The sequence below is a fragment of the Danio rerio genome, chromosome 24 (assembly GCF_052040795.2).
Source record: "Danio rerio strain M-AB ecotype USA chromosome 24, GRCz13ab, whole genome shotgun sequence".
In the NCBI taxonomy this organism is placed as follows: domain Eukaryota; kingdom Metazoa; phylum Chordata; class Actinopteri; order Cypriniformes; family Danionidae; genus Danio; species Danio rerio.
In genome coordinates, this window is record NC_141044.1 from 22,732,501 (window position 1) to 22,747,799 (window position 15,299).

The 15,299-nt window shown below is 40.8% G+C and overlaps 1 protein-coding gene and 1 long non-coding RNA gene across 3 annotated transcripts in view; both read right to left on the reverse strand.

Annotated features, from left to right (window-relative positions):
• The window catches only part of LOC147831044 (uncharacterized), a 17,235-nt gene extending 16,879 nt beyond the window's left edge, over nt 1-356 (reverse strand). The window contains exon 1 of the long non-coding RNA XR_015524905.1: nt 71-356. This is a non-coding gene — a long non-coding RNA (uncharacterized LOC147831044). The remainder of the gene's footprint in view (nt 1-70) is intronic.
• Nucleotides 357-1,188: 832 nt separating this feature from the next.
• csrnp1b (cysteine-serine-rich nuclear protein 1b) lies at nt 1,189-14,982 on the reverse strand. 2 transcript variants are annotated; one of them, XM_087308163.1, is made up of 5 exons: nt 14,814-14,982; nt 7,142-7,344; nt 4,829-5,088; nt 4,436-4,732; nt 1,189-4,321 (listed from the first exon to the last, which is right to left on the reverse strand). In XM_087308163.1, the coding sequence occupies exons 2-5, from the start codon at nt 7,323-7,325 to the stop codon at nt 3,362-3,364; spliced, it is 1,701 nt and encodes a 566-aa protein (XP_087164289.1). In that variant the 5' UTR covers nt 7,326-7,344; nt 14,814-14,982; the 3' UTR covers nt 1,189-3,361.
• Between the last annotated feature and the right edge of the window lie 317 nt (nt 14,983-15,299).

The window sequence follows — 15,299 nt, forward strand, 5'->3', positions numbered from 1 at the left end:
ATAATATTTTTGAAGATACCCACTTAAAACAGCGAATTATAGTGAAAGTATAATAAAATTATTTACTTACAGGTTGCGACGTATCTTCTGCCAGATCCCCAAAGAACTGTTATTTATTTCAGCGCAACAAACAAACATTTTTCGACGTGTGGCTGTATAAATAAAAACATCTTATTTCTGAAGGATGTAAAGACATATTAAACTACTAAATAAAAATATTAAAACACGTAAAAACTGCCAAAATTTTACATAAAATCCTGTGTGGAGATCAGTGGAGACACGACGCACACCTGAAGTGTCATCACGCACTACTGATTGCCAGTGGACGGAGATTTACCACGTGACTTCCAATGTTTTTTTTTTTATATCCGGTTGAGAAGAGGCTGTTTTGCTGTCAAACGAATAAGGTAAAAAAAAATTATAATATTGTAAATATACTTTAAAGTATCTCATCTTTTTAAAAATCCTATGTTAGCGATAAATTTGGTGATACTACTGCTCGAGTTTTTCCCAGTGTGTGCAATTTTACATTAAGTTTTGTTGTAATTTTTGTTGCTGTAGAGCAGGGGTGTCCAAACTCGGTCCTGGAGGGCCAGTGTCCTGGAGAGTTTAGCTCCAACCCTAAACAAACACACCTGAACCAATTAATTAAGACCTGAACACCACGTGATAATTACAGGCAGGTGTGTTTGATATGGGTTGCAAATAAATTCTGCAGGAAGGTGGCCACCCCTGTACTAGATATACTAGAAACTTACTGGCAGGTGCGTTGAAGCAAGTTGGAGCTAAACTCCGGCTCTCCAGGACACCCCTGCTGTAGAGGTTCTATTCATGGGTTTTATCTTTTCATTTGTCTATTGTTTGATCCTGTCACAAATCCTAATTTCACACACATTCTGCTATGAGTGCACATAATAAATTACTAATATTTTCTTTAAAGTGATAATAGATTTGGGTCTGCTTTTAATTATTCAAATGAATTATTCAAATTTAAAAGTATAAACAAATAACTTGCTTGCGCTTTGTTTCTTAAGATCATGCTTTATAATATTCTAAGTTTTCTATATACCTATAATTATTTTATGATGATAGCCTCTGTTACAACAAAAGTTTTCAAGATTATAAACTCTTTCAACACTCCTGCACTTGCATACAGTATGTCAAAGAACAAGACAAACAACAGCAGACTTAAGAAAAAAGCTGGACTTTTATTTTGAAGGGACAAACTACTGTCAAATGACTTGAATGAAATGAACAGCTTTAAACTGTTAAGCGTGAAAATATATCATATAAAACAACTGCTTGGTTTTGTCTTTAGTTTCATTGAAGCAGAAAATATATACAACAAAAAGGCAGAAGTAAGAAACACTTTGAAAAGCATCAGAGATCAAAAACATCAATCATGACTAATAAATACCAATCATTTCCATTTCATTGCGATGAGATACATCTTTACAAGGGAATAATAAGCTGGACTTGAATGAACAGCATGAAGGCAAAAATAAAGCAAGTACATTTCTGATTGTGCAGTTTTGCTCTAAATGCATGACGAATGGGTCTTGCATGCAAAAATGCTCCTATCAGGTCAAATAAGGCTGTGCTGACAGCTCAAGTCTGGATGGTCAGATATGTACATCGATTCATGTCCTCAAAGCTCATTCAGAAACATACAAACTTAAATGTCTTCACTGTAGTGGAAACAACATGGGCAACGCAAATTTGCATAATATGATACATGTTGCATAATATATGCAGATTTTATCAACAAAACGTTATTGAAACTAAGCCTAAATTTTCTCCCGCAATTAACGTTGTCAGTTGTGTTCTCCAGTCAACCAGTCAAATCAAGTTTGGGAAATTTGTTTAGGTAGCTACATCATAGTAAACCCTAACTTTATGCCTCGCCAGAATATTAGTCTTTTTCTTTAAGCATAGATTTAGCTCTATTCATATATTACAAATGTTTTAATATTTGAAGAACATTGTGAATTTAATTTCTTAATAAAATAATTTGTCAATAAACAGATTAGAATTCTCTCAAATCTACATAGTTACAAAATGTTAATTCTCTATATTATAGGCAATGTCATTGGTGGTCAATTCACAGACCTTTTTTAGTTAATAGGTAGATTATACAGCATCATGTCATTCATCTGACAGGAAACAGCGGCTCCTTGTGTTAACAGGCACAGACTATATTTTTCTTTTGTTAAACACACCGTTCTCTTTATTGCCCAAACCATGAATAAATAGTCCTACTGCTGAAATGCTAAACGTGAAATAATTTAACCAAATGTGTTACTTCATCGTAATTATTAAATACTTTGCAGTTGGTGCCCCTTCCTCCACAGCTGAACATAAAGATGTACATCACACAGGTTAATGTAGGTGGAAAACGTGAACAAGCTGCATTATTTCCACTTCTCCGGAGCACAGTGTGGCTCAGATAATATTCAGCTGGCATTTGAAGAAAACAAAATAAATAACTTGGTAAGAATAAATAAAAGCAATTCCAAATAATGGTCAACAGATATCACACAGTCATATTATGCAATATCTTCGGCGTGTAGAATAAATTAAAAAGGAAATCGTTCACTTTTCTCCACCTTGTGCTGATGATCCAACACCATAAAATGGCATGAAAACAATCTTCGACTCAGAGACGACAAGGCAGACCCATCTGCTCTCTGATTGGTTCATTTTTTTCACAGATAAAGTGCTAACTGAGGAGCCTCGGGGGGGATTTGTGTACCGTTAGAAAATCCCAAGGAGCCTTTTTGTGGAACAGGAGTCTTCCTCTAGCTTTGCAAAAAAAAGTACAGACCACCATCTCAAGTCGGAAAAGCGACCAAGAAAGAAGCCCTACAAAAGGGGCCATTTAAATGCTGTTTGTTTTGGTGAAAATTCTCAGAAAAAAAGAACGCCAAAAAACAGCGATGGTCAAAATGCATTGCTTCTGAAAGCTAGAAAAAGTCCCTGAGATACATAATCAGCTTTATGACTCCCATTGGTGCCCCTTCTCAATTCATATAAATAACCTTAGCAATAATAATAATAATAATGGTAAATGTTGATAATACCACCAATGTGGGTGAAAATTTCTTCACCCTTCTGGCCATATGTACAAATATTCAAAAATCAGTCGGCCAGACTTGTTTTTGAACTGAAATGTTAGCTGCCACTGCGATGGCAATAATGATAATAAAGATTGTTATAATAACTTAATGCTTTGCTAACATCTTAAAGGCAGATAATGCAAATATTGATATCCCGCGATGGGTCTCCATTCAAAAAGAAAACAAATGGCATTCATTTACAATCCCATAGTTCATTTATACAGTGATCATACAAGAGTCCCCCATTAGACCTTTAAAGACTCCATCACTGACAGCTTCATGGCATCTTCTAGCATTTGATTGTCCGTGAAAGTAGTCGGAGGTTCTGGGACAGAATCTGACAAGCCGATCAGAGACTCCAGGAGACATGTTCCTGGGTCGACAGCTTGAGGAAGGCTGGGGTAGGTAGGCAACTGGAACTGAAAGAAGTTGTCCACGTGCTCATACTCCTTTAGGGAGTTGTATAGCGAGCTCGGTCCCAAACAAGGAAATCCATCAAAGAATTCTAAGTCTGACTCGGATGACAGGCTAAGGTCCATGTAGCTGGCCGAATGATCGATGGAAGGCGAGGGCGTATGTGGGATGAAGCTGCTGTGGAATAGTCCGTTACCTTGATTAGCGTTCTCGTCTAAAAGTTCAGACATGGCTGTGCGACTGTTGTCTGTTTGTGACGTGTTGAGCTTGTCGTCCTCTGTACTGAAGATGCCATAACCCATCGACCCTTCGCTCTTTTTCTGTTGGTAGTCACAGTTGTCATTGCGCTCCCTGATAGAACAGTCTTCATTGTCTGTGTCGCTAAAGCTTAGGATTCTTGTAAGTCCGTTTTCGTCAACGTCCAGCGGTGACTGTTCACTTGGAACATTTTCAACAGATTCAGAATCCTCGCTCTGGCCTGAGGAACTAGACGAATCGGTCATGTCACTGCTGCAGCTGTTCTCTCCTGTGGATAGTAGCTCTGAGTTAAAGTGAAATGTTGGCATGTCTGGCGTGCTGCTGATCTCTGCTGGTTGGTTTAGGGAACTGCTGTCTGGATGATTTTCAGGAGGCGTCTCTGTCGTGTGCTCCTCCAAGCGTTTTTCCAGCTCCAGCTTCATGATAGTGTGGATGTAGTGGGTATGAACTCGGCTAGAGTTGAACTCGATGCGACCTTGTGTGTTCCCACAGCCATCTTTAGTGCAGCCACATGGGAAGGATGAGTGGTCCATCTGTGAAGCCAAAGAATAATGCGTTACTTTCTGCTGTCATGGATGATACTTGTGAATATTACCCACAAACTTGGTAAGTGATGTTCTCAAAGAAGTCTGTTGGGAATTGCTTACCTGACATTTGATCCCAGCCAAACTACAGCTGCAGGTCTCTGGCTCACAGAAGCCTTGACAGTCACATCCGCAGTCTTCTCTCGATGTCCGCAGCTCATGAAGTTGACGTTTCTCCTCTCTATCGATTTTCTTCACACCAGCAGCTTTAAGGATGGCGTACCTTTTCTTTGAGGGGTATGGATGCAGGAAGGAGCCGTCATCCACATTTACTCCACTGAGGTCAATTTCATCCTCTGGGATATCATCGACAGTTAACTTTTCAGCTTCTTCAGACTCTTGGGTACCGTTTTTGGTGAGCTATCAAAGGAAGAAAGCATATTTGCATGATTATGATGATGCTTTGATTAAAATGCAGCTTGTTTGACCAGAATGTGCTAGAATTAAATTTGCTACCTTTAGCTTAAGGGCTTCCAGTTTTTCCTCCCTCATTCGATTTTTGAGTTTCTCTCGCCGTAAGTGGCGCTGTGCTATCGCAAACTCTGCCAATGTGTAGCGACGTTGGGCACTGTGCCTTTGCATCATGCCAAGGGTGCAACCTCCCCGACTGGGCACGCTGGTGAAGCCCTGGCAACGAGGAAAGAAGAAAACCGTAACCTGGTCAAACTGCACGTTGCCTCGCCGTGTGCGCTTAGCCTTCTTCAGGATAGATGTTGCTGAGGAAAGAGAGAGAGAGAGAGAGAGAGAGAGAGACAGGATTAACATAAGACATACAGCCTTAAAAAAACACAAGTGGAATACACTCACGGAAATTCATGCTTGGAATTTTTTAATGGAAAATTAAGAGCACATGTCTTAGAGTGGTGGAAAAAAAGAAAGGGAAGTTCTGTTCCTAGGATCTCATCTGGGAGTATTTGAGTAGGAAGTGTGCCAAGCCTGATGGGAAGACTTGGAGTGGGTGAGTCTCTTGTGTAAACATCAAGATCCCATTAATGCTATTGTTGCGGGTGCACTACATCACCACTAGATGGCAGTCCACAAAAAGGAAATGCCACGAGCTACAGTCACTCGGTTGAACACCAAATAAAAACACCAATTTCTCCAATCAACATTGGAACAGATGCATGGATAGTTTAGCTAATAGTTTTCAGACGTTTCTAGTCATAAGCAAAAACAACTACATTCCTCTTTGTTCGTGTCTGACAAACACAATCCACACAGGAATTTCCTCTTGGCGACAAAGTGTGTAGGGGAGTAAAGCATCCAAAATCATAACCCTTTGGCTGAATGATCTGGAAGTTTGAGGTTTCTGGAAGTGGTGAGGGCACTTAAGATGGCTGCTTTTTTAATAACATACACCCATCTTTATATAAAGACAGGCCATTTGTCTGTGCGTTCCTTGCAAATTATACCTATAACCAGCCAAATTCTGCATTTACCCAATGTCAAAAGATCTGAAAGGGAGGAATTTTCTCCTTGAAACAAGAAAACTACAGTTTTAAATTGTTATTTCAGTAGGTCTGTCCTCTGTGTAGAACTTCATGAGCTTCTGTCAGACAGGAGCTCTTTTTCCCCTTGGGCCGGCAGCTTACTATTGTTATCTGGAGGGATTGGACTCTCACACTGTCCCCACAGCTGGTTTATATTAGACTTGCAATGGTGGGAACTCAATCTAGTGTGTTTTCTCTATCCCTGTGCAAATATGTTTTGCTCATCTAACAATCAGATAGAGAAGACAGTGGTTTGACAGTGGAAGACAATGGTATGTTATTGTTTGTAGCTAAGCATTAAAAGTGATGATTTTTGATTTCCAAAGCACTTGTTAATACAGTAATGCAATAAGGCTGGCTGACTGTCAGTAGATTTGTTTTGTCTCAAATACATTTAAACTGATACTCTATGGTTGTGTCATTCAGGGTTGAAAGAATGTTTTATTTCAAGTGAATGAAAAGGAGGCGTTGAGGGATAGGCAAACAGCATGTTCAGTGGTTTGTACGGTTGGAGTGTGTTGGTGCCAATCATTACGCAACACTGAAAATGCATCCAAAAATACTCTTGAAAACATGGATTGTTTATATTATACATGTGCAGACTGTACACTACCATTTAAAGAAGATTAAAACGAAATAGAAAAGTAGAAAACAGTTATTCTAAAATGTAATGCGCTGTGTTTAAATCAAGTAATTACAGCCTTCTGTTGGAAGTATTTAAAATAAATGTTACTGTACAAGTCTTTCACTCAACATACCTAGACTACACTCCATTATCTGACTTCACTCTCTGTTTCATAAACGCAAGCAGACAGCCATATCGTTTCCCTTCCTTTTCTCTTCATCCCTGCCTTCCTGCTTCATGCCCTTTGGTCTTTCTCAGCACCTGTGTTGGGTTCATGCCCAGTGCTCAGACAAAGCTCTGCGTTCATTCTGTCTCCGTCACATGGCACACTCTCTGGCCGCCTGCCCTGCCATCCTGGGAAACTCACAACTGTTTGCTTTCCTTCCCTGACTCACCCTAACAACCTGGATGAACGGCTTGCTGGAGCTGTCCAAAAGAATCCAGCATGCATTAAAACATCCTTGGGTAATTAAAACATCCATGCAATCAATCTTACAACCTCCCATAACACCTTCCCCAGATAGGACACAAATAAAACCTTCCCAGATAGGACACAAAATTAGACCTTATGAATGGTAAATAGCTTTGAAAAAGGGTTTTAATGACAGCTAAAAGCATAAAGAGAATAGAGAATACATCTAAAGAGGAACTCACTGTTTAAGGATGTTGCTGGGGAGCTAGGGTTACTGGGGGTCGAATCCAGGGTGTCCGAGTAGCAGCTCTCCCCATCTGAGTCCCACTCTGAGTAGGCAGAGGAGGAGAGAGAGGAGGGGGATGAGGAGGAGTAGCACGGGTCCTCCTCCACCTCCTCATACTTCCTCTTGAGAACCCCGCTCATGGCGCAAGCGTTTGGTGATCTGTGGAAAAACAAGCAAAGATGTTAAGAGTGTATTAAGGCTACATCAACACTAATCAACAATACACATACAAGTACAAGTTTTGACAGGCTTTCCTGTCTACAATAGTGTTTTGCAAACAAAATGAGAATGCATTCAATCAGTATTTTATATTTGATCTAAAATGCAATCGGCCTGATGATTTTGTACATCGACTGCAAGTAAATTTACAAGTTTTTGCAGGAATCCAATACAAGTATTCTACAAAGTAATGTTACCTTAGCAATGCTCTGAAATTAATAGCATCATGATACAGGCCGACTATGACTAAACGTGCATCAAGCACCATTTTCAGATAAAAAAAAAAAGTACGTTTGTATGGTCAAAATATGGTCCATAATAAAAAATGTGCATTAAAAATACAGGCTTGTACTCTCCAAACAAGAAGCTGACCGCTCTTACTGCCTCTGTGCAGAGAGCGAAAAACAGGAAGCAATCAATCACGTCCCTCCGGTGCAAGTCAACAATTACCAGACCCTTCACCCACTTCCAAATCCAATCGCTTATACAAATACATTGATTAGGCTGGGGTTGATTACATAGCCACATTAGTGTGGAGGGTAAATTTAGGTTACCTTACTCAAAAAACACATCACTGAGCCGGTAGCGGCAATTACGCTTTACACAGCTGCTAAATGCATTTTATGAGACTCTCTAGTAAATGTGTGTACAGCTTGGCACAGTAAACATGTTTATGGAAGTACAGGCTGAATTTGTCGCTGCTCCTGTGGAGAGGTTGCTTATTGGGCAATAAAAGCAATCAATCCATTGGCAGGAAGAGTCTAGCCAGAGCCCACCAGCTTTTAAGGGTCAGAGCCAGTGCAGCGCAGTGGCTTTTACACAAAACCATCATTTGATACTGGCGGCTGTGGACTCATTTGGTTCTCTGCCCTGAGATAAACCCCAGTCAGCTGGTTCACCTCAGGCTCAGCTTCTCGCTGCACTTCAGTCACATTCATGCTGAAACGGGCAGAAAGGAAGGAAGAAGAGTAGGGAGGAGAGGGTTTGATGTAAAGATGAGAGTTTTCAGTTCTGCTTGAGCAAAATGTTAAAAGCTCTAATTCAAATTGGCCATTGGAGTCATTAGGAGGTTCAATTATATCCTAGGCTAACTGAACTACAACAAGGTTGTTTTTCCCCTACTAGAACATTAATTAATAATAATGAAAAGCAAATAGATGGCACAGAACAAAACTTTTTCTCAGCAAGACAGCCTTTTCTGAGAAAAAAAGCGACAGACGGTCGTGACTGGCAGATTACACATCTCATGATGCTTGTCTACAATGTCATCAACCAAAAAAAGAAGAACCAAATGGCTCTGATTCATCCCTGCCATATCGAGTGACTAACGCAATGTGACTAAAAAGCTAATAGTCTGCTAGAAGTCTAATCAACCAATGGAACGTCATTTTACGTTATCAAAGTGTACACATACTTCAGTTAATTGAAGAGGGTCATTCAAACTGACCATTACAACAGTGCATTAGCATTTAATACATTAACACAGTGACTAATCATGCTTAATTGATATTCAATCTGATCTTCCATCAGAATGCACAATGGTACCAAACAATATTGTGCGTTAATTATATGTTTAATATTTAAACTACACATTTAAGCAGATTTTAAATGTGCATGCCAACTACCACTACCAGTATGTAATATTACTACTGGTAAACATATACTTAACATCCAACTAACCATAATCTTCAGACAGACAAGACTTTCCCACAGGTTGCTTTATTTACAAGTGGAGCATCTTTCTCTCTCTCTCTGAGCATGTGCAATTCACACATTAGTGCTGCCGTCACAAACGTGCCAGACATTGAGGGCACGTCTGTGCCGTCTGCACATTCAGTCGTGTCTCCTCGGCTGCCAAATGTTGCTGCCAGAAAGCAGAAGGTGAGTCTTATCTGCCTCTGAAGCCGACTAGATCTTCCCTGCAGTCAGACTTATCTGCTCGTGCAACACCAGTTCTGAAAGCAACTAATACCCTGTCTAGAGGAACTTTACTCGGAAAGTTATGCAATCATTTGTGCCATGTGCTAAAACTTGAACCTGCTGCTGTTAAGGGTTTTAAACAGACATTGACACAGAAAACAGCTGACTTGCCTAAAAACAGCAGTGCAGGCTGAGAACATGATCTATTTTTATTGCAAACAGAATGTGTCCAGATCTGTCCTCATTTGCATGCAAACAGAGCCAGCGCAGGGAGCGTAACCCCTTACATGCTACGTCTTGATTGAAAACAAGCAGCTTTTTCACACCCGCAAGCCGACAGACCTCAGCAGGAAAATCTTTTTAGATAATGCACATGATTACAAGAGAACCTGACACTTGACTCAGTGCACGGAGGACTTCAAAACCTTTTCGAATTCATCCTCTGCTCATTTGACTAGTAAATTGTCTTTCGCAGTTTCCCACAGACACGTTTCCAGATGCAGTCTACTCGCGCAAGAAAACCACCTGCACAGAGTCTCTGCTGTTTATCAGAAGTGATACCTGACTCAGAGGATGTCTGTCTGACAACCCTATGTATATGTGTGTGTGTGTGTGTGTGTGTGTGTGTGTGTGTGTGTGTGTGTGTGTGTGTGTGTGTGTGTATTTTAACCAATCCCTGACAATGCTAACAGGTTTCAAATTGCATATTTTTGAAAATGATACCACCATCATCTACATCAGTGTTTCTCAACCACGTTCCTGGAGGACCACCAACTCTATGTTTTTGATGTCTCCTTTGTCTGTCACACCCATTAGTTCTTTCAGTCTCTGTTAATGTGCTGATAATCTGAATCAGGTGTGTTTGGTTAAGGAGAAATAGAAAATGTGCAGAGCTGGTGGTCCTCCAGGAATGTGGTTGAGAAACACCGATCTAAAGAACATTAGCATAAATCACTAGAATACATCACTATCCCATTGATTTTGTAAAAACAGTGATGCCATGTCCATATATATTACTCGTCCAGTCTCTAGGAATGCATAAGCACTTCACAACATTGCAGAACTACAGGACTATGCAATATGCCACTTTTGCTTATCGGTGTGAATGGGAATCGCCTTTACAAAGTTGCCACCTGAAATAATCATAGAAATGTTCTCAGTATGCTGTTGTTGTGTAAACATACCCTCAGACACAGTTTATCCTCACATTCTACCACCATCTCTACTCCTCATTTAACAGAGAGAAAAAAAAAAAAGAGAATTCCCTGAGGACAACATGCATGCCTACCAAGCAGAGGAGTTTTAATTAAGGACTCTGGACAGTGAGGAGAGGGGGAGGACAGTATAGGAGAGATGAAGACAAGCAAGAGAGGGAGAGCGAGAGAGCAAGAGAGAGAGAGAAACCTGGGTGTTGGAAGTGGGTCATTGTCTCTTGACTGCAGCCTACCTGACACATTGATTTGTTAATCTTGCTTAACAGGCAGAAACAATGACGACGAGCTAATCCCAGGAACAAGAGAAAGAGGGGGTGGATGTTGGGGGGGGCTCAGCTGGAGGTCAATCTGGAGCTTGTCCTGTTGCACTCCAACATCAGCGGTAAATGGAAATATGAGCAAGAAACCCCACAAATAAAAAATGAGCAGTCAAAACATACTGTCTAGTGTCTAGCCATAAATCCGCTACTAAGCAAGTCTGGATTTCCCATTCAGGCAGAAGCTGTTATCGGCAAGGTATCCCAGATGCTTCAAGCAGGTGAGACATTCACACTGGAGCATAAATTATGCAGAGCTTGCCATTCCAATAAAGGCAGTGCTTTGATGAGGTATTCTCAATGCTGCTGTCACCAAGGACGGTGGATATAAATCTAGTGCAGAAAGCCACAAAAGGAGCAAACTGCTAAAGCCTGATATTTATCAGTTGTCAGCACAAGTCAGATAGTTCTCCCAAAACTGAAAACAGCCAACGCTGTGAGTATTTTTTTTCCCCCGCAAATGCAGACAGCTGTTAGCCTGTAGCTACTGACTTCCATGGTATTTGTTATTTTTACTATGTAGGGATGTCAATGGTTACAGGTTTTCAAGCTTTCTCCAGCATTTCTACATTGGTGTTCAACAGAAAAAAAATAAGTCATAAAGGTTTGGAACCATTTGAGGGTGAGTATGTCATATTTTTGGGTGAACTATCACTTTAGAAACACTTTTTTTCTTCCCTTCCTGCTTCTAAAAAGCATAAAAACAACTTGCACCACTGAGCCGATTGTCTAAACTACCTTCAAACAGTGGAATCCTGACCTAACATTATGCAAGGGTTGACTTTGCCCCTCCAGCTCACAGCACCCATCCAGATGATTAAGTAATGCGCAGGGTGTACCTCATCTTAACTATCTAAAAAGCGCAAGTATAAATAATATTTAGTGAAAAAAAATAAAAAAATCACTTGCAATAATTGTATTAGAATCCAAATTCCAGCAGAATATAAGAAACCCTCCCTCTGCTGGTCAGCCCTTAAAAACTGCAGTCAGGCGAGAGGAGGGAGATGTGTGGTTGTGCCGATCATCACTCTAGATGTTGAACTACGCCAGAGACATTCTGTTCCTGAGCCTCAACCCATGCAGAGCACACATTCATCCCAAACAGGAGAGCGCACTGATGTGGGAGGGGGGTAGCGGGCGAGAACTTTAAACAAATAAATAATGCGATGTCTCCAGCCCACAGGAATTCTACTCTGGCATAGCGGCACGTTCTGTAATAGTCTATCTATCCCAGATGTGTCTGCATTGTCCAGACCACTATTGCCCAAGAGGATCCACCTCAGACAGAAACACCGACACAAACACCTGATGGAGTCGCGAATCATTAGAGATGATGACGTTATTGTCATATTGACGAGATGATGTTATTAGGGTGGAGAAGAAGATTTCTCTCACATGCTACACCAGAGTAACTATGGATTCAATACATCAAACTTCGCATTTCCATAGACATGTTTTCAATTTTAATTAAAAAGTTATTTAAGCAAAAAGGGTACCAACTTAGACAATATTTCACACTGGAATTCAGAGAGGTGGAAATGTAACATTTTATAAAATAACAAAATGAATCAGATCTGTTTGACCATATACTGTTGTTTACTTTTCAGGATGGGGGTCCCTCACATGACGATGAACCGATTATTAATTATTATGAAGATCACCATCTAAAGGTCATCTAAATTATGCTAAGAGCCATAAGAAAAACATCTCAAAACACCCTCCTAAAGTTATTTAACAGTTTCGAGAGAATCACTGCTCCTGGTTTATGTCAACGAATAGAAACTCTGACTGCTCAGGAAATTGCCAAAACTGAAAGAAAATACTTCCACATGCAGCAATTTGCATCAATATCCGAAATGCAAACTTCCAACACAGTCCGCAAAGTGTAGGTTCCTTGAGAAGTCCTCTGTATGAGTTTGTTCTGACTAACTTAATGGTGACAAAAACAAATACTAGCCATCTTTACCAGTCTCTCGGGACTCACAAGGGAGAGTATATGTGTGCGTCTATAGGATGGGGGGAGCCCAGGGGTCATCAGCTTACGTCTGGGGCACTTGCTGGTACCTCACAAGCTGGGAGGAATGTTGGAGAGTGACAAAACAGATGGGTTCCCTCTGCTTCTCGGTTTTAGAGACATCAGGACTTCAACACCCCCCCCCCCCCCCCCCCCAATACTATTGCACAAAAGCCACACACATATCTATCCAAATAAAAACACCCTGCCTGTGGGTGGGAGATTAATAAAAATGACATGTTGTGATGTACACCAATTATGACGGCATCATCTCAATTTTTTTAAAGCATGACTGGATTTAAATAGGAAGAGGGAGGAAACTATCCAGACATGCTACTTTAACCAGCTGAGTGATTTCACTGACTCTGGAACACGTGCAAGTTCACACCTCATCAACCCAGAAGTAAGTAAACAATACAATCTTTTATGGTCCTGTTTGATTAGTTTAACGTGCACTTGAATTCAAAACAACATCGCAGGTTATGGGAATAAAAAGTCTCACTTGTAAACAGTTTACCACAGGGTAGTGCAAAAGCATTTTAAATGAAATAAAACGCTAATGGACTTACTAAGCTCGTTTTAAGAATATAAATCCCCTAAATGTGTGAGGTATGTCAACAAAAACACCAGAAAAAATCCGACTTGTGTTCCCACAAACAATCCGAGTGAGGTCGCGCGTGACAGCGACTGCGCGCTCGTTCACACAGAAGCACGCGCAAAATAAACACACTCAAACTTACGACACAGCCACAAATATACAAGCATCATCATCATAACACACCCTTCTGCGCTCGTGCCTTCAAAAAATACTGAAATTATTGAACTAAAATTTACATAACAAGCTCAATGAATCCCACCATCAAACATTCAATGTGCTCACAGTCAGGAATTGAAAATTACCTGACAAAAGGAATGCCGTGAGATTGTAACAAACCGAGTGGAATGAGAATATTAATTTACTTCAGTTATCCCAATCACGCAGAGCACAACGTGTTGGTGATTGTTGCCTCGTGATTGACTGTCAATCAAACCAATTATCAAATGACCTGGGGAGACTGTTTTGCTTGCTTTTAAATAAATAAATAAAAAACACTTTTCTTTGTGAATGAATTATAGGCTATTGGTTATGTGCGTCTTTAAATGTAGCCAAATAAAATAGCACTGTAAAAGCCATTTATAGGCTATTGATCAAATACCGGTTCGACCAGCTGAAGTTTGGATCGGATCAAGTAAGGTCTCCCCCAGACCTGCATTCAGCCTTGTATGCACCCTCGGTGACGTCATCGAGGACTGGAAGTGCATATGAGGCTGAGCGCAGATCTGCATGCAGACTACTGAACTGATGCGGTGTGGCACCTTAAGGAGTCGCTCGCGCTTCAGAAGATACACCAGCGCTATAAACGTGAACGAGGAATGCACTCAACACTCACACACACATTCAAACTAGCAATTACGGCTTATCGGATACACACACATACGGTCCACTATCCTGGAATTCTGCCAATGGATCCGATCAGAACCGCCAACAGCTGCTTAAGAGAATATAAGGCTATCTTTTATTAAAACCCAGCAAACACTGCCAATCAAAATTACTGACAGAAAAAAACATAAAACCCGCGAATATTTAGACCGATCTACACACTAAAAACGGTTTACATTAAAGCACCAGAAATTAATTTGATTAAGCTTACCAGAGTTTATTATAACACAATTAAAACGCAAGACAATAGCTTAATAACTTTAGTTAGTTTTTTTTTCTGTCACGACAGTATACAACAATGTCCTCTGGATTTGCTACTTGAAATAGTTACACAACACATTTTATCTCTTTACACTGGCCGACAAAAGAACATTGAAACTATCTGGCTGGACTCCAGATCCGAGGTTTGCCTATTAGACACATTACAAGTGCGGCGTTAAACAGCGCGGAGCTTTGCTACTCACCAATAACGTGTCCGATCAGCATTAGTAAATCACTATCTAGGAAAAGATGAAGCTGTAATAATCCAAGAGATGCGATCGCGCGTTTATCCGTAAAGAGATCCCGTTGTGTTCGTGCGGCTATTGTGCGCTCGGCGGACTGGAGCGGCAGCTGAAGCTGTTCCTCTTGTCTGAAGCAGACGCGGAGCAGCGCAGTCTTTTCGTCAGTGGAAAACTCCCTCCTGGCGTGTGACGCAGGCGGTGACACTGAGCCCACGCGCCGCTTCCTGCCTTCCGCGCGGGGCGACACTCCTCCTGGCGCACACAGAGAACGAGAGAGAGACCGGAACAACAAGCGCGAGTTATGGGAAACTGTAAATCTTTCATTGCCTTCAAAACATTTACTATGGTAACCACAGTGGCTGGCAAAATATTGGAGTATACACACTGAAATCATGATCAATTGTGCTTTCTTAAAACATTTTAAGATAACCAGAATCTATTTTGCTT

Coding starts and splice junctions, on each gene's coding strand:
- csrnp1b (XM_087308163.1), bottom strand. CDS start 7,325: ATGAGCGGGGTTCTCAAGAGGAAGTATGAGGAGGTGGAGGAGGACCCG. Junction 5,089..7,141: donor CCCAGCAACATCCTTAAACA/GTGAGTTCCTCT, acceptor CTCTTTCCTCAG/CAACATCTATCCTGAAGAAG. Junction 4,322..4,435: donor TGGCTGGGATCAAATGTCAG/GTAAGCAATTCC, acceptor TTGGCTTCACAG/ATGGACCACTCATCCTTCCC.